Source organism: Macrotis lagotis, chromosome 1 (genome assembly GCF_037893015.1).
Source record: "Macrotis lagotis isolate mMagLag1 chromosome 1, bilby.v1.9.chrom.fasta, whole genome shotgun sequence".
In the NCBI taxonomy this organism is placed as follows: Eukaryota; Metazoa; Chordata; class Mammalia; order Peramelemorphia; family Peramelidae; genus Macrotis; species Macrotis lagotis.
This window is the reverse complement of record NC_133658.1, coordinates 647,944,381-647,971,611: the sequence shown is the minus strand read 5'-3', so window position 1 is coordinate 647,971,611 and position 27,231 is coordinate 647,944,381. Positions and strand designations below refer to the sequence as shown.

Genomic DNA, 27,231 nt, shown 5'->3' with positions numbered 1-27,231 from the left:
TCATCTATAAATGGTGAAGGGAATCTAATTAATTGATGAAAAGCTAATTAAAATATCCTAAAGAAATTATTTTGAATATTTTTAAAGAACTTTGAGATCCCTCAGTGAATAGTCCAGTAAAAGGATTATGACATTATTCCCTTGTTAAGCCACTCGAGATGTGTTTTAGAATGGAAATCATGCAGTTTTCTCATATTAAAACTGTTTTCTATTTATAGTTTCTCTTTTCCTAGATAGAATCTTTCATCTGCTAAGAAGAATGTGCTCTCTCAAGTCTTTGATACATCTTTGTAGGAATTCTGAAATAGCTTCTTAGACTTTCATCTCCTCTAACTTTATAACAATGCCAAAGTAATCCTTCTAATAAATAGATCTGATTATAACAATTCCACTTCAGAAACCCTTTAGTGACTCCCCTTTGCCCAGTGAATAAAATGCCAACTCTTTAGTGTGCCATTCACAATATTTCCTCAACCTACATTCCCAGACTTCTCAGAGGCAGGGACTGTTTCTCTGCATTTCCAAATGCTTGTACATAGTAGGCATTTAATAAATGCTTGCTGAATGCTTAAAAGCATTCTTATCTATTTGCATTATTCCCAGTTATAAGACATCCTTCATCCTTGATCTCCCAAAGCAATGTTTTACTTTTACTGTGCATTTCATCTTATTTTAACTTGTCTTAGAGTTACTTATGAAGATACCTATTTCCCTGAGGTTTGAAGTTGCAGAGGCAGAGATAAGGTAGAGATGAAGCAGGAGAGCATTTTGACCTCTGGGGATAGCTTGTGTAAGAGCATCAAGCTAGGAAAAGGAATGTTATGTGTGAAGAACAGTTCTAAAATTTTGGCTGTATCACAGAATACATGAAAAATAAAGTGTAACAAGTCTAAACAGATAAACTGGAGCCAACCAGGTTGTGGAGGGCCTGCTATAGCAACAATAGTTTGTATTTGATCTTAGAGGTGATATTGAATTATTGGAGCTGTTTGAGGTTAAATGATATGGTTGTTACCTAGGCTATAGGAATATCTAAGCAGCTATGTAGAACTCAAGTTTAAAGATTGTGAATTTGCTCTTTGGTCATTTCGGGCATCTCTGACTCTTTGCAACCCCTTTTTGATGTTTACTTAGCAAAGTTACTGGATGAGATTTATTATTTCCTTCTCTAGCTCATTTTACAGATGAAGAGACTGAGGCAACAGAGTTAAGTGACTTGCCTAGCTAGGAAGTATGTGAGGCCAAATTTGAATTCAAGATTATGAGGTTGTCTCTTTCTACAAGAAGTCTATCTTAATCCCTTTATTATAAGGAGCTTAAAATAGACTAGTTATGAAATGACAATAGTCAGTAATTTGTTATTTTACTGGAATGAGAATGCTGTCAAACATGTAATAATGATAATAATAACAATAATAATGTACATTTATATAAGGAACAAAGGTTTGCAATATATTCAACATGTTATTTCAATTGATCCTTCCAACAACCCTTCAAGTCTATCTTGTTATTTCCCTCAATCTAGAAATGATTCTTTATGAATATATATATAAATAATATATGTATATATATATATATATACACACACACACACACACACACACACACACACACACACACACACACACATATACATAAATAGAGCCCGTTGGGTGGTATAGGGCAAAAATGCTAAACCTTGTATCAAAACCCATACTCAAATAATCTGAATACTAATCTGGCCTCAGTCAGCTATTTACTAGTTGCTTGAATAAGTTAGTGCGACTAGTTGAGTTATTTTATCCTTTGACTGAGGTTCCTGTTATTTTATTTAATTATAGAATTAGTAAACTTGTGAACAATGCAAAACATAACAATCTTGCATGTATATGTATAGTTTAAGTAAACAGGTAAAAAGTTCTAGACATTGAGGGTGGGAAAGGGGCTGAACAGATATGCTGTTATGTCTTCCTTCATTCCAAAGTCCTCATTGTGACTATTTTCAGTGCATTTTTATTATAAGGAGCTTAAAATAGACTAGTTATGATATGACAATAGTCAATAATTTGTTATTTTACTGGAATGATAATGCTGTCAAACATAATAATAATATACATTTATATATAGAACAAAGGTGTGCAATATATTCAACATGTTATTTTAATTGATCCTTTCAACAACCCTTCATAATTGGTGCAATTATAATCTCCATTTTATATATAAGGAAAGTGAGGCTGAAAGAAATTAATAATGACCATAGTCAATTATCTAGTAACAATCAGAGGTGGGATTCAAATTCAGGTGTTCTATTTCTAACACTTTTATCTACTACTTCATAATGGCTTTCTATTACAAAAGATTCTATTTTCTGGGTTATTTCAAAAGTGTTTTCTCTCCTCATTAATGATCAAACTTGGTCACCAAATGATGCTTTAATATATCAATTTAAGAAGAAATCACTTACTGAAACTTTTAACGATTGTCAAGTTCAGTAGAAATCTGAGTTTAAAAAAGGATGCTTTGAATTATCAATGTTCATAATAGTGATCTTATTTTTAAACAGCTGAAGAAATATTAATCTAGGCATGAGATAAATTCTAGTTGCATGACCATGGGCAAGTCACTTAATCTTTCAGTCTCTACAAAACTCTCTAGAGTACTATAAATTACTGCTGTGTATCCATGGAGGGAGTTTCCACATTAGAAACATCCTATACTGATGAAATCCCAGGTCTAGAATAAAACGTCGGAGAGACAACTTTTAAATGTTTGGATTTATGTATGGTGGGATTGGGGAGAGGGAGAGAATGGTTTAATCATTCAAAAATGCAATCCTACCACAAATTGAAAAGAGCTTTTTGATTGTGGTTGGGGGTTTGTAGTCAGAGAATGTTCCAGAACATATACTACACTCCTAGGTCTTTAGAAATATATTCTTAAAAAATGGATCACTGATTTTCTTTTAGACAAGCAGTTATTTGGTTTCAAGAATATTTTTTATATTCAATGTTGACTTCTGAAACATTTAAATTCTATAGAACAAGTAACCTGTAGTCGGACTCCCTGATGCCATTTGTCCTCAGGGTCTACAGCAGGATTTTCACCCTCCTCATTGCTCTTAGGTTTAGTGTCAGGCACAACAGTACTGGAGATCTGAGAGGGTAAAACATATACAATATGTTAACTATTCATTTTATTCTTTGAGGTTACAGGAATCAAGTCTATGTATTCTAAAAAGACAATCTATAGGGTAAATTTCTATTTTCACTTGTTTAGTTTATTCAGTCAACCAATCAATAAGAATTCATTAAGCACTTACTCTTTGTGAAATATTGTGCTAAGTGAGACATCACCCTCCTGCTGTCATTAGTCCTCTCCCAAATAACTGCCACAACCATAAACAATAGGAGGCAGCTAGATGGTTTGAGTGGATAGAGCATCACCCTCCTGCTGTCATTAGTCCTCTCCCAAATAACTGCCACAACTATAAACAATAGGAGGCAGCTAGATGGTTTGAGTGGATAGAGCATCACCCTGGAGTCAGGGAAGACCCGAATTCAAATCTGATCTTAGACACCTAATACTTACTTAGCTATGTGACCCTGGGCAAATCACTTAACCCTATTGCCTTGCAAAAATAAAAACAAAAAACAAACCAAAAAACCCCACCAGTGACTCTTCATTGTTTAACAGTATAAAACAAAAACTTCAATCTGGTATTTACCACCCTTTCTAGCTCCAGCCTACCTTTTTCAGTCTGATTTCACACTATTGCTCTTTGTTTTAGTCAAACTACATTACTCACTATTCTCCAAGCTCTAAGAGCACCTTGATATTTTGCACAAGCTTTCCCCCATAAATGAAATTTCCTCATCTCTGTTTTTCAGAAGCCCTATCTTCCTGCAAGATTCAGGTTCTTTTCTGGAGTCTTCTCTGATTTCCATTCCTATTTTAATAGTTTCTTACTACTCAAATTATCTTATAAATTTACTTATTTATATATATTTATAGCTTTGTTTTCTTCTTTTGAGTTCCTATTGCCTGGCATTTTACATATATATATATATATATATATATATATATATATGCACATATTTATAAATATATGTACGGTGCACCCATTACTTGAATTCTCTGACTAGCAGAGAACTGTTCTCAGCTTGCAGTGAATGAGACAGGGAGGCAGAGATGGTAAAGCACTCCAAATTTTATTGGGGTCACCCAGCAGCTTATATCCTAATTTACTTCCGTACTCATGGACAACTCATGCTACCAGTGTAAGTACCAATTATATTAAAGATTACACATGGGTTAAATAGTTACACATTCTTATGCATACTTCATTGCTCTTGCTATAATGTGATTCTTGATCAATGTCAGGAGATACAAAGGAACTGGGTCATGCTGATCTTACGGAAAAGCAAAGGGGTTTGGGTCATGCTGGTCTCCCGAGAAATCGAGCCAGTATGTTTGCAAAACAACAAGAGGGCAAGAGGGTCTTTAAACCATTACCTTTGTCATTTCACAACTGTGGTACTCAAGGATATATACAAATATATGTGTGTGTATGTTGAATTTTTTAACTGAGGGGTATAGTTTGAATAACCTTCATCAGAGATTGCCTTTTCTCTGATTTGTCCAAGTTCTTTATTAAGTATATATCTCAGACAAGGTAATAAACTATTCCCAATGTGATTTGACTTGCACAGACATAGTAAAACTATTATTTACCTTCTTTAAACATTATATTTCTATTGATTAAATTTAAGGTTGTATTAATTTATTTTTTAGCAGTTTCACATTTTCAAAATCTATATTGAACTTGCTAGTCATTTAAACCACTCAATTTAAGCAAAAAAAATTTAATAAGGGTGTAGTAGGATAAAATCATAAATTTAAAACTGGAAAGGAACTTAAGAGTTCATTTAGTCTAAAACTTGCATTTTGCAAGGAAGGAAACTTCAGCCAAGAGAGATTAAATCATGTGAAAGTCATAGAGAAGGCAGAACTGAGTTTAGGGTTCAGGTCCTCTGCCTCAAAATTCAATAGTCTTTCAAGAAACTGTTCAAGATGTTTAAGATGCAAAGATTCTCTGCCCTTATCATACAATAAAAGAGGGGGATGGGGAACAGAAATAACAAAGACTAAATGACATCATAATGTAATTAAATGTATAAGAAAGGCCAAACAATGGCATGTGGGATTCAAAGAAAAAGAATTTCTAGCAGAGAAAATCAGTGAAGGTGTGTCATGAATGAGGCTATTGATCTGGGCTTTAAAGGAGGAAGATTTCAACAAATTATCAGTAGGCAAGAAAGTACATTATAGGTAGGCAAGATATATTGAAATGCAAAGAAATTGTAGAAAGCAGGATAAGGTAAGAGAATAGTAATACACATTGGCTGCAGTATAAAATATACAAATAGGAATAATATGAAATAAAGTAAAAAAGATAGGTTGGAAGCGGGTTATGGAGAGTCTTAAATATTAAGCTTACAAGATTAATTGGAGATAATCTCAGTGAAAAAACTGATGATGATGTTTGTCCTTCATTCTTGAAGATAACCTTGACATCAGGGAGGTGAGTGAGGGGGATGCTGTGCTAGGTCATCAACTTCACTTACTTTCAGGAGCCATCTGAGTCCAGAGGTCAGATTAGAATCAGGATGATTGTAGATAGCCCTAGCACTAATATTAAGGCCAATAGGAAAAATCCCTTGCAGAAGGTGAGATTTTTCACTGAGACTTGTAGGAAGCCAGGAAATCTAGGAGAAAGAGATAGAGGGAACATATTTCAGGGAGGAGAGATAATTAGTGAAAATGCCAGAGTGGGGAGATAGATTGTCCTGAGGTCAGTGTTGCTGGATCATACAATATATAGAGAGAAGCTAAGGTGTAAGTAGAAGTAAGGTAGGAAGAGGCCAAGTTTTAAACAATTATAAAAGTTAAAGGTTTTTATATTTGAAACACCTGGGAGCTATTGGAGTTTACTGAATACAAAGGACTTTACATATATTAGTTCCTTTGAATTTCACAACAGTCCTAAGAGGAAGTTCTGGAAGTATTATTATCCCTACTTAGACATGAGAAAAATTAGGTTCAGTGAAGTTTGGACTTGATTATCCAGCCAAACAGCTAATAAGTGGAAGAAACAGGGTTTTAACCGGGTCCCTTCTCAGTTGAACTCCAGAGCTGTTTTCATTATATCATGCTCTCTTCCTTTTTAAAAAACTCATTGATTTTTAACCTAAGATATTGGATTTCAAATATCTCTTTTTAAATTTCATCTTGTTAGTTTTCATTATTTCAAGCCTATTGAAATAAATTCGAATCCTGATTCTGTTATCCAGAGAATTATCTATGTTTTCCTACTTCAAATCATCTTAAATTTCATAAACTTTCCTTTCTAGTTCTTTTTTTTAAAGGTTTTTTTTTTGCAAGGCAAATGGGGTCAAGTGACTTTCCCAAGGCCACACAGCTAGGTCATTATTAAGTATCTGAGGTCAAATTTGAACTCAGGTACTCCTGACTCTAGGGCCGGTGCTCTATCCACTGTACCACCTAGCCACCCTGCCTTTCTAGTTCTTCACCTGAATCATCAATAAAAATGCTGAATAGTCAGGGCAAATTTACACTGACCTCTGATAGAAGCCTTCTTTTACAATGACATCAACATCTGAGTACAGTACAATTGTATCCAATAGTAATATTACACAGCATATATTTCCCAACTATTTTATAACAATATAATGAGAAACTTAGGATCATAGGGTCATAGAATTTAAAGGGCCTTGGAGAGCATCTACCTAAACTGAGGGATGAAGAAGTAAAATGGCTTTCTCAAGGTAGTAAATGACAGAGTCAGGACCTGAACACTGGACCTGTGACTTCAAATCTAGGTTTTTTTTTTTCATTAAACCACAAAAAATCTTCCTTAAATTCAGATGAACAATATTTATAGCAGATTCCCATTAGCTATTATTCTAGAAATCTAATGTAAAAAGGAAAGAAAGTTATCTTAGCATTATGTATTTTTAGTGAGCCTCAGTGGTATCTGCATCATCATTCTCATTTGCCAATGAGGATGATTTGTCTCTTCCCTTTCAATGTGGCTCAGATTCCAAGGAACTGAAAAGAGAAATTAAAAAAAATTCTACACTAATATCTACTAGAATACCTATTTAATTATTTTGATGCCCAAAATGATATTTTGGTTGATGGTAGAGAAACTTAAATACTCAGGTTGATTTGAAAATCAGCATAAAAGGAAATTAAATGCATGCCTCCTTTGAAGACCATATGTTCTTTCCTTACCTGAGCTCTTTGTTCCTTCATTTGCATCCATCCCAACCTTACTCTCCCAGTGACCCACCTCTTCCTTCCACTGTGCCTTCCGAAATGTCTACTTCATAATATGCAAACTTCCTCTCTTCTCAAACAACTTCCTTTTTTTTTTTCCTTCTGTCTTCTGGCACTCATTGAGAACTAGCTCCCCTGTGATGGCACCATAGCCCTGGTCATCTATTTCTGCAGGGACTAATCTTTCATTCAGATTTCCCCAATTCACAGGTTGCAATGGAGGAATCTTGACTTCTCTTGGCCATTACCAAGTTCTTACCACTACTGTCACTCAGCAAGCTTTCTTCTTTTGAGTCTCAATCTATTCACATGCATTGATTCTGGAAGCTATTATTTGAGAGCATTCTTCCTTTTTTCAGTGCCTGGCCCTCAGTATTCTTTTCTACCCCAACTTCTGACTTCTTCAGATAACTTTAACATATATGACCATGTTCCTTCAAATACTCAAACTTCTCAGTTCTTCAGACTATTGAATTCTCTTGATTTCATCTTCTACTCCAGGAATGAGAATAACTCCTATCTTGCTATCACCAACAATTGTTCCACTTTCATGTTCAAAACTTTATTCTAATGAATCTGATCATAATCTTTTCTCTATAACCTTTATCACTTTCCCAAAGCTTCACCTCAATCTCACTGAGACCTTTAATACTTTTATTTCTCAGTCTTTTTTCCCCCCCAGACTACCACTTCTGCTCTGGCCATATATATATTCTTCTTTTCCCAATCTTTAGGACTTAATAAACCATTTTAAATCTACATTATCAAAGGGGAGTCAACCATCCAACTCACATATAGTCATTCTAGCAAAATCAAAAAGTATATGCAAGATGAAATAATAATAAATAAATCCAATGAGAAGCTTTTAAAAAAAGATCCTTTTTTACCCCAGAATGGCAAAAGAAATAAGTAGAAATCTGGAGGCAATTGGAAAGGGGGCTGCCACCAAAGCTGTCAGCCAAGGGTAACCTCCCACTACAACCATATATCTGCATAGGCAGCAAGACTTTGTTTCTGGAAAATAATGATAATGATTAAGAAAAAGATACTGATAATATAATACTACCATTTATATATAGTACTTGAAGGCTGGCAAACCACTTTCATGTTAACTCATTTGATCCTCAAAAAAACCCTAATGAGGTGGTATTATTATTCCCATTTTACAGATGAGGAAACATGCATAGAGAAGCTAAATGACTTGTCCAGGCTCACACAGCTAGAGTCTGAGATAGTTTTTGAATTTATCTTCCTGACTCCAAGTATCTTCTATATCTACCAAGTCACCTTACCACACAAAAAGCCAGCCAGAAGCCCATAGGCAACAGGAAAAGGGGCTGCCAGCAAAGTAGAACTAACACGGGAAACAATACCTATAGTCTGTGATTGTAACTAGAGATCAGCCAGGAGCACAGAGCTGCAAAGTTCCCCCAAGAGAGACCCAGGATGGACAGAAAATCCCAAGATGGAGGTTTTAAAAGTCTTGAGGAGTAGCAGTAAACACTGACCAGTGAATGGCAGCATTCAGAGTAAGATACCCTCATGGTCAGGAGCTCTGAGATCTTTAACATTCTTGCTTGAGATGCCAGACAAGGCTTGAACCTCAAAGATTTCAGAAGTGGCTGGGTCTAATTCTGGGAGGTAGAATTCAATAGATTCAGGGCAAGACCAAACAGGATCACTCAAAACAATCAGTGAATAAAGACTGACCATAGTACAAAATGCTAATTCAGGAACTAAAGCTGGAATGATGAGCAAATCAAAGAAAGGATCCAACTAGTAAATATATAAAATAAAATAAAAATTATATTTCTAAAGATCTTCCAAAAGAAGGAATAATCTATTTTTTAACAAATGAAGTGATTTAAAGGGAAAAAAGGTGTTTTTTCCATAAGCATTATTATATTTATGTAATTTCCTTCAGAAGAAATTAAGCAAAAGATAAAATTAAATTAAAAATCTGATAGTGAATAAATAGAAAAGAAATGTATTCCATGAAAACCAGAATAGCACAAAGAGAATCAATAACTCTATGAGAGACAGCAAGAAACATTAGAACAAAATCAAAAGATCTTTAAAAAAATTAAACAAGATGTAAGTTATTGGATGTAAAAAAATTGATTTGAAAAATAAGTTAGGGAGAGATGACTTAAGAATCACTGGGTTCCCTAAAAATTATGATTTTTAAGAAATCCTGGACATTATTATTAGTGAAAAAGTGATTTAATAGAACCAGAGTGCTAAGGAAAATTAAGAATATAACAATCACCTCCTGGAAGAAAACCAAAAAGTAAAGGTCTTAGGAATGTTATAGCCAAAATCCAGAACTCCCACATCAAAGAAAAAACTGGGTAGTGAAAAGGATAGGACTGGGGAGTAGTAGTAAACACTGCCCAGAGAATGACAACATTCAGACTAAGATATCCTCAGGGTCAGGGGTTCTGACCCATCAACAGCTCTGAGTCACTTAACTCATGTTTGCCTTAGTTTCTTCATCTGGTAAAACGAGGATAATATAGCATGTAGTTCCCAGGTTTCTTGTGAGAATCAAATGAGATATTTATGCAGTGTTTAACAGAGAGCCTAGTACACAGTAGGTTCTCTATATATGTTAGCTCTTATAATTATAAATATTGCAAGCATTCAAACTATTCTGCAGAGAGCCCACCTCTGATGGGCTGACTATGGAGCCTGAATGTCACACAAGCTTACCTAACAGACTATTTTACAGACAACTCACACATACTGGTTAGAAGAAGGCTATGACAACACTCTGATATTCTCTCTGAAGAACTTTAGTATCAATACTAAGACATGAAAATGCTGAGCAAAGCAAAGCAGAATCACAGAAGATGACCAAGTCTAGAGATATCTCCATCCCAAATGTTCTAATAGGCTATTTTTGCCTGACCTGTGGTAGAGTCTTCCAAGCTCCTATTGACAGACCAGCCTAACACACTTTACTTGATGTCATTCATCCTCTTCCAAAAGGAAGGATGAGCAACACTAAGTTTACAGAAAGAAGTACTTCAAGTACAAAGGGTTCAGAGTCCCAGGATCACATAGGAATTATTTGCTTCTACCAAAAATGAAGAGAGAACTTAAAATATAATCTTCCCACAAGTATAAAATACAACCAAGAATAACTTACTGAACACAAAAAGCTGAATATAAGCCAATGGGGAGAGGGGACTGGAACTTTGGTAGACTAGAGGATTTTCAAACATTTCTAATGAAAAAACCAGATATATATGTAGGGGAATTTGAAATATAAACACAACAGTCAGAAGTAAACTAGATAGGTGAATTTTATTTGAGTAATTAAAAGAAGCAAAATGATATTGTAGAGCTAATATTCTAATGGGGGGAGAAGAAACAGGGATCGCTTTCAACCTGAATATTTCCAAAGGATTTTAAGGAAATTAAATAAGAAAAAGAAAGCTTTTGTTTTGTTTTGAAGTTTGATGAGGGTAAAAAAAGGGATGGTAAAAAGAATGTATATGTGTAGAAAGGAGGAAGAAGGGCATATAAATGATCCTAATTAAGATATATAGGCAGAAGAGGACATAAACATTGAAAAAAGAGGTTGAGGAAGCAGGAAACCTTTTTACCTGAAGGGGATAAAGGACACACACACACACACACACATATGAACAATTTGGGGTATAAATGCACGAAATTCAGCTGGGAAACAAGTGAATTTGTGGAGAGTAAGGCTAAGAGAGGATAATACACAAAGAAACTTAATGATCCTGAAGACCAGGTTAAAAGGGAAATAGAAAGTCAAAGAACTAAAATCTAAGAAGTTGTCTTAGATTCCCTTTTAGACACCTGGGTAATAGCTGAAAATTGTGGTATATGAATTTAATAGAATACTACTATGCATTAGGAAAGAAAGATATCAATGTCAGAGAATCCTGAGTAGTATGAGCTGATGGAGTGAAATAAACTGAGTGAAACAGAATTGATATAGGACAGTAATATTGTAAAGAGAAGAAACTGAGACTCTTAAGAATTCTGATCAATGCTCAACCTTGACGGACTAACTCATTCCATCAGTGCAACAATCAGGGACAATTTATGGCTGTCTGCAATGGAGAGTATCATCTGTATCCAGAGAAAGAACTGTGGAGTTTGAACAAAGACCAAGGACTATTACCTTTAATTTAGAAAAAAAAAACAACCAAACTGATATCTTATTGTCTGATCTTGCTATCTCTTTTACTTTATGTTTCTTCCTTAAGGATATGATTTCTCTCTCATCATATTCAATTTGGATCGATGTATACCATGGAAACAATGTAAAGACTGACAAACTGCCTTCTGTGGGGGTGGGGTGGGGGGAGGGAAGTAAGATTAGGGGAAAAATTGTAAAACTCAAAATAAAATCTTTTTTTAAAAAAAAAATTCTGATCAATGCAATAACCAGGCATGTCTCCAAAGACTCTGGTGAAGTCTATTGCCTACTTCCCTACTGAGATGATCTGAAATAATGGACATAACATGAGACATGTATTTACATGCCATGGCCATTGTGTGGATTTATTTTCCTTATCTATGCTTGTTTATTACAAGACTTTATTCTTTCATTTTAGTTGAGAAAGCCATAGTTATGTAAAAAAAAAAGCATGACTAAAACCTTTTTTCAAATTTAAGAGAAGTAAACAGACATTTTTGAAGATAACATTTAGAATTTATTATTATACTTTTTTTAAAAGCAGGCAGTATGAAATAGACTTCCATGTTTCCTAAAGAATTCGTTGTATTTTGTGTGTATGGAATTGTTTCTTTTTTGGTGTTTCAAGTTCATCATTAAAAAAAGCTTTTAACAAACTCCAACCTTAGGGGTGGCTGGGTGGCATAATGGATAGAGCACTGTCCCTGGAGTCAGGAGTACCTGAGTTCAAATCCGGCCTCAGACAGTTAATAATTACCTAGCTGTGTGGCCTTGGGCAAGCCACTTAACCCCATTGCATTGAAAAAAACTAAAACAAAACAAAACAAAAAAAACCTCCAACCTTTGCAGTAACAGCTACTATCAAATTCCTTGTTCCCTTATCCAGTATCTAATCAAACTTAGCTAAAACTCTATCCTGGATTACTTCTTCCATCTTCCACATTCCTTCCTACTCATTGAAAGTATGTTTACTCCTGATATTGAATGAAACTTCAGAAAATTAGGAAACCACACTGACTGGCTCCAATATAAATTTATGCTAGTTAACTTCAATTGAGATCTCACTGTAGCAAGACAATCTTTCTTAATGCATTTCCTATCCCATTTGCCAGAGCAGCTGTTTCAAACCCTCTCTTCTCTCCTCAAGCCTCTCACTACCCGCTCATCACCTCAACAAAGGACTTCACCCTATAATTTACCCCCCAAAACAGAAGCTATTCACTTAAAGTTTTTTCTTGGCTGTTCCTCACTTCACATCCCTCTTATATCATTCCCCATTATCACCTTCTTTACCTTCATCTCTGATGATGAGATAGTCCTTTTGCTTGCCTTAATCAGAACTCTCTGTGTAGTATAATACCATGTCCTCCTGTTTTCTCTAGAACATGGTGCTTACAAGTGTCCCCTCCTTCTCTCTAACTAAAATCTCTTCTTCTTTTTTTTTTTTGTAAGGCAAACGGGGTTGAGTGGCTTGCCCAAGGCCACACAGCTAGGTAATTATTAAGTGTCTGAGACCAGATTTGAACCCAGGTACTCCTGACTCCAGGGCTGGTGCTCTATCCACTATGCCACCTAGCCGCCCCTGTAAAATCTCTTCTTATATATTGGTTCCTTCTCTCCTTCTTACAAACGTAATCTAACTTTCTTCTATCTTAAAAAAAAACCCTCATTAGATCCACCATGCCCACCAGTTATCATCCATCTGAGCATAGCTCTCCTAATTTTTAGATTAATTTCTTGAAAACAGGCATCTGCACTTATCTCCACTTTTCCCTCTCCTAAATCTTACAAACTAACTTCTGACCACATCATTCAACTGAAACTTCTTTCCAAAGTTACCAATTGATTTCTAATTGTTTAATCTTGGAACTTTTCTCAGTTTTTCAACCTTTTTATTTTCAACATCTGACATGGTTACCAGTTCTTCTCCTGAATCCTTCTCTCTGGGTTTTTTTGTAACTACTCACTCTCTTTTGGTTCTCTCCCTACTTGTCTGAGAACTCCTTGGTCTCCTTTTCTGTATCTTCATCCATTTATATCTCTTCCACTAATTATGGGTATCCTATCCCTTCTCTTTTTCGTTATACTGTCATTTTGTAATCTCATCAACCCTCATAGACATTTTGTTTTCTTATTTTTATTTTTTAAATTAAAATGTTTTTCTTTGTCTCTTTGAAGACATATCTATTTATCTAGTCTCTTCTCTGAGCTCTAAACCTTTATTACTAACTGCCCATTGTACCAACTGGATATACATTATAGTCATCTCAACATCAACCTGTGTTGAAATAGAACTTGTTACCTTCTTTTCACCTCCACTCCTTAATCAGGGTTTGACTAGAAACCCTGAGGGTCTTCTTCTTATCCCAGAGTGATTTTTTTTGACTATGCAAAAGAGGCTATTATTTGCTTCATTTCTTTCTTATCAGTCTTAATCACTCAAAGAGCACTGCCTCAGTCAGTGTGACCTGAGAAAGAGCTTAGCTTTAATAAGGCAAGGTGTCCTACTGCATCCAGTGTCATCTCTAGTCCTTCTGATCCAAATCTGACCACTGGACCCAGATGGCTCTGAGGAGAAAGTGAGGCTGGTGACTTTGCACAGCTCCCCTTCCACCCCACCCCATCCCATACTTAAATCCAATTCACTTGCATCACGGCTCTGATGTCATGGTCTTCTTCAAAGGAAGTATAAACAACAATCTTCTCTCTACTTTGAATGTATCTTTAATACATCAATTTACGTATACCATTAAAATGTAAACTCCTTGAAGGCTTTTTCCTTGTATCTTCTGTACCTAGCACAGAGCTATTCTCATATTATGTGCTTAATAAATGCTTGTTAATTGATTGTCTTTGTTCTCTCCTGCAGGAGAAAGTTTTAATTTATAAGTAATAATACTGATTAACAGATACTAAATGATTCAATATTACACATACAACTTTCACTACTTTCCCCCTTAGATCTCATGTAACATTTAATTTGCACCTTTTTTACACACCTATGTTAAATTTTGTATCAGTTCCATATGTAATAGAGGGTTGGTAAGCATGCAGTACATGATTGGCTAGAGGACTACCCATATAGAAGAAGTGGGAAAACTACTTCTGGAAATAAATTATATATGTGGAGACTTTGGGAACTGTGATAAACAAGATGGGGGACTAGACATTTTCTCTGATTCCCTCAACCTTTTAGGCCTATCCAAAACTGAAATTATATGCCAAAGACAAGGAACTTCAACTGTATCCATGATTTAGGACACCCAGAATCTAAAATGAGATAAAAAAACCAAATTAAAAGACTTCCACAGTGAACACACTTACGCTACCCAATCACCCACAAATCTTTACTAGCCCACTCACTGGACTTGCAACAAAATCCAACTCCATGTGCTTGTCTCTCTCCAGATCTCTTCCAGACTATGGAAGTTTGCTCAGGACAGGCTAAATCTATGAGAAGGGCAGCATTCTATGCTGTAAAGGATCTCTGTGGGACAGCCAGTACAGATGGAAAGGGACAGAGACAGTTTTATCTGCTACAAATAGAACTCAATACCACATTTCCTTCTTCCCTTTTTAATTGCTGTCTGAACTACTGAAGGCCAGAGGACTGAAGAACAGGACACAAGGACAGGACACTGTAAATTGGGGGAGGACAGCTCTCTAGGCACTCCACTAAAGCTGAAGTATCTATCTGAAGCCATTCAAAAGTCCTGTGTGGAAGAGACCTAGGCTGGTATGCTGTGAATTGCCCAATATGAAGGGAGACTGAGCCATCTAACCCCCAATGAAATCACCCTCAGATGGGAGGAATAATAAAAGTCAGAAAAAGACTAAAATTACCAAAGCTCTCAGAAAGAAAAATATTCAAAGACCCTGAACAAAAAAGCAGATAAAATCAACAGGAACAACAACAGCAACAGAAAAAAAAATATGAATTTTAAATCTAGTAAGCAATATACTACATAATAAACACTATAAAAGAAAATGATTCAACACATGATGAGACTGAGGATCCTGTGGAGGAGAGCATAAAATTACTTGTTGTTTTTGACTGATTTTAAAGAGAAATGAGAATTATTAGAGTGGAATACATGTTATGCACAGTATAGATAATGGATAGAATGTAAAAACTGTAATCTGCAATAATAAGCCTCACCAAAGAAATAAAAAAAGAGAATAACAGATTGAGAATTCTAATATACAGAAGTGAAGGGTTATCAAGAAGAAAAACAGAAAAACCCAATAACAATAAAAGAAAATATGTTCACAAATATAAGCAAAGCATTCTTACTTCAAAACAAGATGTCCAAAGACAACCCAAGAATTATAGATGTCCCAGAACATAACAAACAAAAATTCTTAACATCATAATGCAGGAAATAATACAACAGCCTAGAACTCCTTTTTTTTTTTTTTTTTGGCAAGACAATGGGGTTAAGTGGCTTGCCCAAGGCCACACAGCTAGGTAATTATCAAGTGTCTGAGGCCCGGATTTGAACTTATGTCCTCCTGACTCCAGGGCCAGTGCTCTATCCACTGCGCCACCTAGCCGCCCCCAGCCTAGAACTTTTAAACATACAGAATGATATATCAACTGAAAGAACTTATAGGTGCTCCCTAGGGAAAAAAGAAGGAAAAATATGACATGAAAAATGCAATATTAAAGACAAAAGAAGGAAAATAAAAATAACACATAACTTAAATAGAATGGATTAAATATTCCAATAAAATGAAAAAGAATAACATTGGATAAAAATCCCCCCATATACTGTTTATAAGAAGCATGTTTAAAAAAACAAAGACATGCACAAATTAAAGATTGGTGGGAAAAAAATTTACCATGCCTCAAGTGAATCTGACAAAGCAAAATCAAACACAGACACACACGCACACACACACACACACACCCCCGAAATGGATAAACAAGGAGACTATATTATGAAAAAAGGAATCACTTTCAACAAACCAACATCATTAATAAACTTAAAGGCTTCAAATGTCTTAACATTCAAATTCATAAAGATGACATAGAAAGGATGCTATAGTGATGAGATTTCAGTAATCCTCTCAGTTTTGGATAAGTGTAACAGAGATAAAAGGAAAAATATGGAACTGAACAAATTGCTAGAAAAACTAAAGTTTAAAGACCAATAACATCTTCTAAATAGGACAACAAAAGATCATACATATTTCTCATCACCACATGTAAATTTTACAAATATTGACCATAAAAGGCAGAGAGATATTGCAAACAAATATAAAAAAGTCAGAAATAGTTAATATATTGTTTACAAACCATAACAGAATAAAAATAGTTGATTTGGGGACCACAAACAAACACAGGCTCAAATGAAGATTTAATAAACAAATTCTAACTAATGAGTGGATCAGAGTACAATTATAGAAAGAATTTATAATTATGAGAAAGAAAATGATAATGATGAATTAACATGCCAAACATTTTGAGATATAACTGTAAATATAAATAATATCATACAAACATATACTAACAAAATATAATTAATAAACTGAATGTGCATTAAAAATTATTAAGCTAACACATAAACCTAAAATAAGAAGAAACATAGCTAAATTAGAAGCCAAAAAACCCCTATAGAAATGATAAAGCTAAAGCTGGTTCTTTGAAAAGACTAACAAAATTGATAAATCTTAATTAAAATGATTAAAAAGAAGGCAGAAAAATCAAATAAAGAAAATATCCAACTAGCAAGTTAAAATTACAACAAAATCCGAAAAAAAACCAGAAAGAATAATCAGGACATAAAGTACAAGAACTTTAAAAGTACAAAATACCTTATCAGAGATCTTAAATAATTCAGTCTTAGAAAAGGGAATAGATCTAGTTGTAAAGGAACTATAAAAAAAAAACAACCCTAAAAAAATTCCTGGTCCCAATGAATTCATAGGAGAATTCTATTAAATTTTCACAACAATATATACCAATACTTCATAAATTATCCTCTCAAATTGAAGAAAAGCACCTTATTAGAATGCTTTTATGAAACAGATATAGACCTTAAGCAGGTACATTAGCAAAGTAGCTAAGAGTGCTGATCTGGAGTTAGTAAGACCTGAGTTCAAACACAATCTGAGACACTTACTGGCTTTAACATGTTGGACAACTTAATTTCTGTTTACTTCAGCTTCCTTAATTGTATAATAAGAATAACACCAGCACCTACATCCAAGGACTGTTGTGAGGATGAAATGAGATAATATTTATTAAGTGTCTAGCATATATATCTGGTATATGTTCAGTTCAATATAAATGCTTATTCCCTTCCCTTCTTTCTTCTAACAACTAAATCAGGGAAAGATAAAATATAGAAGAAATATGCTATTGCCAATATCAATAATATGACCTTTTTAATATCATAAAAGTCTATTTAAAAACCAGAATTAAGCATATATATGAATATATTTTAGAACATTTTCCAATAAACATAGAAGTGAAGAAAAGATGCCCACTTCCCCTACTACTTGTATGATTCTGAAAAAGCTAGAACAGCAATAAGAATAGAGAAAGAAACTAAAGGCATTAAAGAAGTAAAGAGGAGCTAAAACTTGTCTATTTGCTGATGTTATACTTGAAAAATCCTAGGAAATCAGCAAAAATATTTCTTCAACATATTCTCCAAGACAAATCTACAAATTGGCAAAAATGACAAAAATGGCAATACTCAGTGTTGGAAGTGCTCTATTGTTAGTAGGCTGTGAAATGATGCAACTATTCTGAAAAGCAATTTGTAATTATGCACATAAAGTGACTAAAATGTCCATATCCTTTGAACTAGAGACTCCATTACTGGGCTAAGGATAAGAATTAAGTAAAAGAATTAAGTCCCCATATACATCAACACATTTCTAGTATCACTTTTTGTGATAGCTAAGAATTAGAAATAAATTGGATACTAATTGATTGGGGAATGGCTAAACAAATTATGATACTCAAATACAATGAATTCTTACTTTGCTGTAAGAAATATATATATATATATATATATATATATATATATATATATATATATAATGAATACAATGATACATGGAAAGTATACATGAACTGATGCAGAGTAGTCAATAAAACAGCTACATCAATGTAAATGGAAAGAATCATAATACAACCAAAAAAACTGAAAGTGAATGTAAAATTTATAAAGATCAAGCATGATTCAAATGAAAAACTAGGAGAAAACTTCAATCTACCCTTCTGTGCAGATGGAAGGCCCACAGATATTATACATTATACATATTTTCACACATTTTCAGTTTATGAAACAGTTTTGTTGATTTTTTTCCCCTCTCAAAAAAATACTATTTGTTATACAGTATGGCTTCTTGGGGAGAGTGAAAGATACTGGGGATAAGATATTGGTGTAAGAAACTGAAAACATTAATAAAAACATTTTTTAAAATCTTAACAGATAATGGAAATAACCTTCTTTCCATCATGGAGCATGCACAGACATTCTGTAACTGGTTCTAGTCAGCTAACTACATGAAGAAGAGAGGGGAATATCATGACCAGAATTGGAGTTTGTTCAAAAGGACAATTCAAGGCCTCATCTTCATTTCTGTCTGTGCGTTCCAGCAAATAGGCAGAAACTACTGAGATTCCTCAGGAGACAAGATTCGTGGTTGTTCCCTCCACTTCCACTCTCAACCTCTAAAACAAAAAATATAGTCTTTTTTTCTTTCTCTGTTACATCTTTTTTTTTTTTTTTAGGTTTTTTGCAAGGCAAACGGGGTTAAGTGGCTTGCCCAAGGCCACACAGCTAGGTAATTATTAAGTGTCTGAGACCGGATTTGAACCCAGGTACTCCTGACTCCAGGGCCAGTGCTTTATCCACAATGCCATCTAGCCACCCCTGTTACATCTTATTCTTTCCTGTTTTAGCTGAGTTGGTTATAACCTTATAATTTTGAAAGGTCACAATGGTGAGCCTCTTAGTCTGGCTTCCAACCTCATCATTCATCTGAAAGCATTTTCTTCAAAGTTACTAATGATCTCTTAATTACAAAATCTGAAACTTCACAAATCACTTCCTTTTTTATTTCTTTTCTCCAGTCTTTCACACCCTCTTCTCTTTTATATTATATTTTATAAGTTTTCATGACATCATCTTCTCCTAGTTTCCTTCCTTATCTATCTAACCATTTTCAGTCTCCTTTGATGGATCTTCATTCAGATCACACCTGAAAAAGGTGAGTGTCTCCCCTCCAGGGTTCTGTCCTAGGCTGTCTTCTCTTCTTCGATATATTATTTCATCTCATCAGCTCCCATGATTTTAATAATAATAACATCTATGTTGGTATTTCTCAGTTTTACTTCTTGAGTCCTAACTTCTCTCCAACCCTCCAGACTCACATCTCCAATTGCCTATTAGACATCTCAAACTGAAAACCTCATAGACATCTTAAACTTAACATGTTTAAAACTGAATTTATTATCTCTCTCCACTCTTTTTAACTGCCCTATTATTTTTGGGGGGGCAAGGCAATGGGGTTAAGTGACTTGCCACACAGCCAGATAATTATTAAGTGTCTGAGGCTGGATTTGAACTCAGGTCTTCCTGACTCCAAGGAAGGTGCTCTCCACTGTGCTTCCCCAACTGCCCTATTATTGTTGATGGTACCACTATTCTTCCATTCACCCTGGCTTGTAACCTAGATATTATATTTGACTCACTCTAATCTCATATCTAATTAGTCATTATGTCCTGTAGTTTCTGTATTTGCAACATTTCTTGTATCTACTCCATTCTTTCTCCTTCCCCAATTTATCTTGTAAATAGGCTTGTTTGTACATAGTTTATGCTTGTTATCTATTCAATTAGACTACTGAGAAAAATTAATTTTAATGCTTTACTATCTGATTATTAACAATTTGTAATATTTCCTTCTTTGTCAATACTAGCTTAAGAGGTCAGCTGGAATGTTTATGACATTCTTTAGCCAGGGAGGGACTTCTCCTAGGCAGAAACTACTGAGATTCCTCAGTTAGGAGACAAGGAGAAGTCCCTCCCTGGCTAAAGAATGTCATAAACATTCCAGCTCTTCTCAAGGTATCTGCTCAAAGCACCTGTAAGGTCCGATCCAACTGGGAGTGAGTGCTATCTTTGGCATAAATAGGGTCCAGTTTGGTCCTTCATGGGGAGAAAGGGGTCCTGGGCTCCCCCTTCATTAGAGTTGAAAGTGGCCCAGCTCATTAAAGAGAAATCAAACCAGAGAGACTGCTGAAGCGGACTCATACCTCATGACCAGGCTACATTCTCAGCTGACCTCTTTTCCTCCTCCTCCCTCTCAATGAAGAAGAAGAGATTGAAACAGGCAAAGGACTAAGTTCACCTTCACCAATCAGGGTTGAATTTCACTTGTCAGTAGGAATATACCTGATTTAAGGTGTTTCAGAGTCTCCCTTGGTATCTTTAGTTATCAAGGGAAACCATTATCAATTTATTGATCACTCACTAGGCTAATTAATAAATTTATTAACACTTGCAAACTTTGTCTCTTGGAATTTTACTCACGATACTACCAATGTTGGAAGAGCTATGGGAAAATTGATATGCCAAATACACTGTCAGTGCAGCTGTGAACTAGTCCAATCATTCTGGAAGACAATATGTAACTATGCCCCAAAAAGTATTAAACTGTGCATACTTCTGACTTAGCAATGCTGCTACTGTGTTTATCCCCTGGGAGCAGAAAAGGAAAAAGAAAAGGACTCATAAATACAGAAATATTTATAACAGCTCTTTTTGTAGTAGCAAAGAATTAGAAACTGTGGGGATGTCCATTAATTCAGGAATGGCTGAACAAGTTACTATATGTGAACATGATGGAATACCACTGTACTCTAAGAAATGATAAAGGGGATGTATTTAGAAAGACCTGGGAAGACTTATATGAACTGATATAAACTGAAGTGAGCATAACCAGGAGAACAATGTACACAGTGAAAGCAATAACTTTTACATAGTAAAAGATATCAACTATGAAAGATTTAATAACTGATCATTCCAATAAACCATCACAATTCCAAAGTACTAATGATGAATACTATCTACCTGCAGACAGAGAACCCAGAATGCAGACTAAAGTATGTGTATTTTTTCTTCCTTGTCTTTTTTTTTTGGTTTTTAGTTTTTACAAGGCAATGGGTCGAGTGACTTGCCCAAGGTCACACAGCTAGGTAATTATTACGTGTCTGAGGCTGGATTTGAACTCAGGTCTTCCTGACTCCAGGGCTGGTGCTCTATGCACTGCACCACCTAGATGCCCTTTTTCTTGTCTTCTTTCCCTCTTCCCCCATCCCTGCCTCACTCAGAACATAGCTAATGCAGAAATTTATTTTGTAGGGCTTCATATTTGTATTGAATTTTATATTTTTTGCCTTCTGAATGGGCAGGTGAGAGAGGAAGAAGAGGGGGAGAAAATTTCAAGCTGAAAATAAAATAAAGTTGAACTTAAAACATAAAAAAGCATTGGAATATCTTTTTTAAAAAAGACATCACTTCATCCTCACTTTCCTCTAACAAAAGAAAATATCAGAAGGCCCAGGGAAAATGAATCACTTTTACCTGAAGGAGAAAATTGATCTTGGGATTGTAAACTACTAAAAAAGGTAGAAAGATTATGAAATTAATATAAGACTATAAAACAATATGTTAACTTTTAAAAATGTAAACCCATTATCAGGTATAATAAAGTAAATTACTACTGAAAGAAAGTATAATATTGTAAATTAATCTTAATTGAGTATACATCATATCTATAATTCTTTCCTTTTTGTTTAAAGATTAATTAATAAGTTAGTAAGTGACCTGAGTTTCTATTTCTATAAAGTCAAATGCAATGTATCTTCTTATGTCTTTTTTCATATCGAAATTGCTTGTGGCTATATCTTATGTACATAGTAGAAAGATTCTTAACATGGCAGATAGATAATTCTGAATCTATTTTGTGAATTCTATAATGCTTAATCTGTTAGAAAAATCCAATGAAGTAGAGAGGACTTTATGACTTCCCAAATTTGTGTAGTTTTCCTAACATATTCTGCTGGAGATATTGTCTTAACTAGCAATGAAGGGAGCTGTAGTATATCTCTAATATGAAGTTAAGAAATTAAAGAGCACTAATATGAGTTTCATTTCCTAGAGAAAATGGAACATATAACCTTTTCATTCACAGGCTGTTTTGGTGGAACTCACTGACTGAATCATTGTACTGATAGTTTCTGGGCAAGTAAAGCATACTTCTACATTATCTCTTTGAAAGTGGAATGGGACACAACCTCTGCCAGCTATTTTTTTGTGAACTATTCTATTAATACCAATCAAATTGAGAAAATGATCAAATGAAATTGCATTTTGAGCATCATAAGCTGTGTAATGTCTATTCTGTTAAATTGGGGCCTATAATTGCTTCTCTACTGAAAAGATACAACAAAGACAGCAATCATGGCATGTCATTATCCCAGACTAGAAAACCGGCCTTTGCAGTGAGGACTTCAAAGGCTTGTGGTTCTCGAATTGCATTTGGCTGCTATTGTTGAAGCGCAGGCAATCTTGATTAGGTGTTTACACTGAGGTAAGGCTTAGAGCACAGAGAGTCTGAGTGCCTGGGTCTAGAGCCATTAAAAAATTGTACATTATGTTCCTCGCTTTGAAGTGAGGGTTTGTAGGTAGGAAAGCAACTCAGATTGAGTACAGCTGAGCTCGATTGGGCTGCTACTTCTCTCTCAAAGAAATTCATCAGGTTCTTAGAGAATCTGAGTGTACCACAAAAAAGTTGATGCTCTTTATCCGATGCTATATGAATTAGTGGGTTTGTACAGAAAAATACTAAAGTACACAACATACTGCTTTTAATTTCTGTAATTGCTGAAGGTTTTTCTCTTTTAAAAAAACCACTTCTTAAATTTAGGTTATGGTAAACCCATATTAACTTACTGTTTTCTTTGTTTGCACATTCACAGGATTGTCAACTATTAAACAGGCAACTTGAAACAAAAAGATTTATAATGAAATACTGGCCTTCCTAGCATACCATAAATCTCTAGTTCTTCCCTTCTTAATTTAATGATTAATAAGTTAGTGATTAGAGGTCTCTGTTTCTATGATCCTTATGTGTATATGTGTCTTTGAATGTTTTATTCATATTAAAATTACTTGTGGTTGTATCTTTATGTAATCAATAGAAATAATTTTAATATGGTAAATGCCCTCTTTATTATCAGTCACTCTAACTGATCATTTACCACAGTTATGTTACACAATGGGATTTAAAAGGTCTTGGAGATCATTGAGTCCAATTTCCTTTTTTCACAGGTAAGCTAAGCTATATGACTTGCCCAAGAGCTACATAGACAGTAAGTGGCAAACTCAAGATATGAAACCAGCCAGGTCTTCTGATAACAATTCCAACCAAATCATGTACTATTTATTCTTGGGTAAGAAATTGAACTATTAAAATCTCCCATAGCAAAACATAAATTGATTTGGTTGTGCTGCAATTTAATTAAGCACCTATTATTATGGTCTGTGATATACAGCAAGATAGGATTCTTCAACTCACTTGAGTTAAAGAATTCAGCATTGTTATTAAACATACATTTTTTGGCTGAAAATAAAGTTTCCTGTCATATTATCTGAAACATTCCTTCTCAATGTGAGATCCTTGAGAATGTTTTTAGCATTTTAGAATTTTTGTCTCACATTTTCTAGTAAGAATTCTGCTTCTTCATTTGGATCAAAGGAATGTACACTAAATCCCAGCAGCTATAATAAAAAAAACAGATTATGAACTAATGGAACAGATATAAGGGTTAGCACATTGCTATGTACATAATGGAACAAAAATTCTAACTCATCACTTATATGGAGTCAGCCAGATAGTAAGTTACTCAAGGGCAGGGAAAATTTCCCTTTACTTTTTGAGTCTAGCTCCTAGCATGGTACCTCTGGCACAGAGTAGGTGCTTATAAAGCTTGCTAATTGACTGATATGGTAACCCTAACTATCAGGTTACACAGTCAGAAACTTGGAAGTAGCAAAAAAAAATTCTGAAGACATTTTAAAATGCCTTTAATTAAAGTTAATATTGTTATAGAGGTTCTCAGACTCTTATTCATAGCCCATTTATTTTATTTTAGAAAGAGGGTGCCTAGAGTGCTCACAGCAATTATCTTGACAATGATCTACTATGATTTTGATGGGGGAGTGGGAAGGGGGAGGAGGAGAAGAGGAGAAAGAAAGGGGGAAGTAAAGCCCAATAAGCTTCCTATAAAAAAAATAACAAGCAAAACATCATCCTGCTGATCTTTTAGGATGCAAATTTAAGAGGCTACAAGTAGTATACATCAAAGACCTACTGGACAGCATAAAGGATTGCAATAAACTATACTAAATATAATGGGCAGCTAGGTAACATAGTAGATAAAACACTGTTCTTGGAATCAGGAAAATTCATCTTCTCAAGTTCAAATCCTGCCTCAAACACTTACTAAGCTATGTAAGTCACTTAATTCTATTTGCCTCAATTTCTCATCTATAAAATGAGCTGGCCAGTATCTTTGTCAAGAAAATCCCAATTGAGATCACAAAAAATAGGACATGATTAAAACAACTGAACAACAACCACAAATAACGATATTTCTTCTGCTAAAGAAGATAATCTACAAAAGGTAGGCTGCATTTTCAGTTTCAGTTTACCAAAAAGTAATTAATGTCAGGGTTTGGTTCATTTTTATGAGAAGAAATTAATAAATCAATATTTCCTTGAACTGTACTTGGGTGCATAATATTTTGAACTGTGGGGCAAGTTACAGTTGTTATAGTGTCAAAGAAAATGGGTATCCAGAATAGATATGGTCTGAAAATTTTAGTTATACAGTGGTTTGATTTTGATTCCTGGATAAAATATATTATTAAAGGAATGGTTTGTGAGCATTTTAGAAAGATAAGCAGTGATTACTAAGAAACAGTAAGGCTTCATCCATAACACACATCACTGATACCCAAACCTCATTTCTTTTTTTAGCCTGGCCAGGGAAATGTGGTAGATTTATCTAGATTTTTCAATCAGTCAATCAAAAAACACTTATTCAGCACCAAATATTATCCAGGCTCTTTGCTCAGCGCTAGGGACACAAAGAAAAGTTAGAAATAGAGGGTTCACAAGGAGCTTGAAGTCTAATGGAGAAGACAACATGCAAACAATTCTATGCACACAAACTGTATACAGGGCCAATTAGAAATAATTAAAAAAGAGAAAGCATGAACATTAAAGGAAATTGAAAAAGGTTTCCTTTGCAGAACTTGGTCTTTTATATGGAGCTTGGAAGAAGCCATGGAAACCAAGAGATACACATGAGAAGGGAGAGAATTCTAGACCTGAAGAATAGCTGGTAAAAATGCCCAGGATAGGAATTTTTTTTTTTAGAGGAACATAAGGCGAATGCCACTGGATCATGGAGTGCATGAGGCTGATTGAGGTCTAAAAGCATTGGAAAGGGATATATGTGTGTGTGTGTGTGGGGGGGGAATCATGAAGAGTTTTAAAGTAATACATTTTCTATTTTTAATCACTGGACTTTGTTGAGTAGGGAAATAACATGTTCTGAGCAGTGCTTTCTCCTTGATGCTCTGTCCCCTTTAGTTTTTTTGGATCACTTCTCTCTCGTTGCTCTCTTATCTAAACTGCTCCTTCCTAGTCTCCTTTCCTGGATCTTTATCCGAGGTATACCTGCTAATTGTGATCTGTCTTGGACCATGCTCTCTTCTTCCTCTCTACTATTTCATTCGGTGATCTCATTAGTTTTCATAGTTTCAATTACCACTACTCTGTTGACAATTCTCAAATCTATCTAGATCTATCTTCTCTAAAGACAGTCTTGAATCTTCAATTGTCTATCAGACATCTCAAAGAGACATTTTTTTCAGTTTTTGCAAGGCAATGGGGTTAAGGTAATTATTAAGTGTCTGAGGATGGATTTGAACTCAGGTCCTCCCGACCCCAGGGCCAGTGTTCTATCCACTGTACCACTTAGCCACCCCAAAACCTCCCACCTTTTAAATGTGCCCATTACTGTCAAGGGCAATAGCATCTTTCCAATCTCCCAGGTTTACAACCTAAGTGTCACCTTGACTACTCACTATCTCTTATTTCCCATAATCCAATTTGTTTCCAAGGTCTATTGATTTCACCCTTGTAGTATCTTAAATATACCCCCATCACTCCTCTGATGTAACTGGTACAGGCTTTAATCTTATACTTGAACTACTTAGCCTGTTGGTTGGGTCTGCCTACCAAAAGTCTTTCTCCATTTCAGTCCATTTTCCACTTAACAACCAAAATGGTTTTCTTAAAGTGAAGGTCCAACCACATCACACCATACTCAAATTGCAGTGGCTCCCTATCATCTCCAGGATCAAATAGAAAATTCTGTTTGATGTTCAAAATCCCTTCAAAATTTAACTTGCCCTCCCCATCATCATAGTATCTGCTTTTATAGTCATCTTACAACCTTACATCTCCCATGTACTTTTCAATATGATGACACTGGTGTCCTTACTGTTTCTTGAACAAAACAGCCTCTCTCTCAACTCTGGGCATTTTTAAAAAATAATTTATTAATGTTTTCTGTTTCTTACATCACTATATAGTATTCTATGTATCTCTATCCCAAG

At 34.8% G+C, this 27,231-nt stretch overlaps 1 protein-coding gene across 11 annotated transcripts in view; it reads right to left on the bottom strand.

Annotated features, from left to right (window-relative positions):
* The window catches only part of JHY (junctional cadherin complex regulator), a 117,821-nt gene that overhangs the window by 37,272 nt on the left and 53,318 nt on the right, over positions 1-27,231 (bottom strand). For 7 of the 11 annotated variants that reach the window (XM_074215305.1, XM_074215303.1, XM_074215301.1 and 4 more), the window contains exons 4-5: positions 5,604-5,744; positions 3,028-3,132 (exon numbers count right to left, since the gene is read on the bottom strand). The exons of 1 other annotated variant lie outside the window; for it this stretch is intronic. In XM_074215305.1, coding sequence (XP_074071406.1) covers positions 3,028-3,132; positions 5,604-5,744 — 246 coding nt within the window. Of the gene's footprint in view, positions 1-3,027; positions 3,133-5,603; positions 5,745-27,231 lie in introns of those variants that run through there. 3 more of the 11 variants (XM_074215310.1, XM_074215306.1, XR_012474180.1) reach the window with 2 other exon arrangements.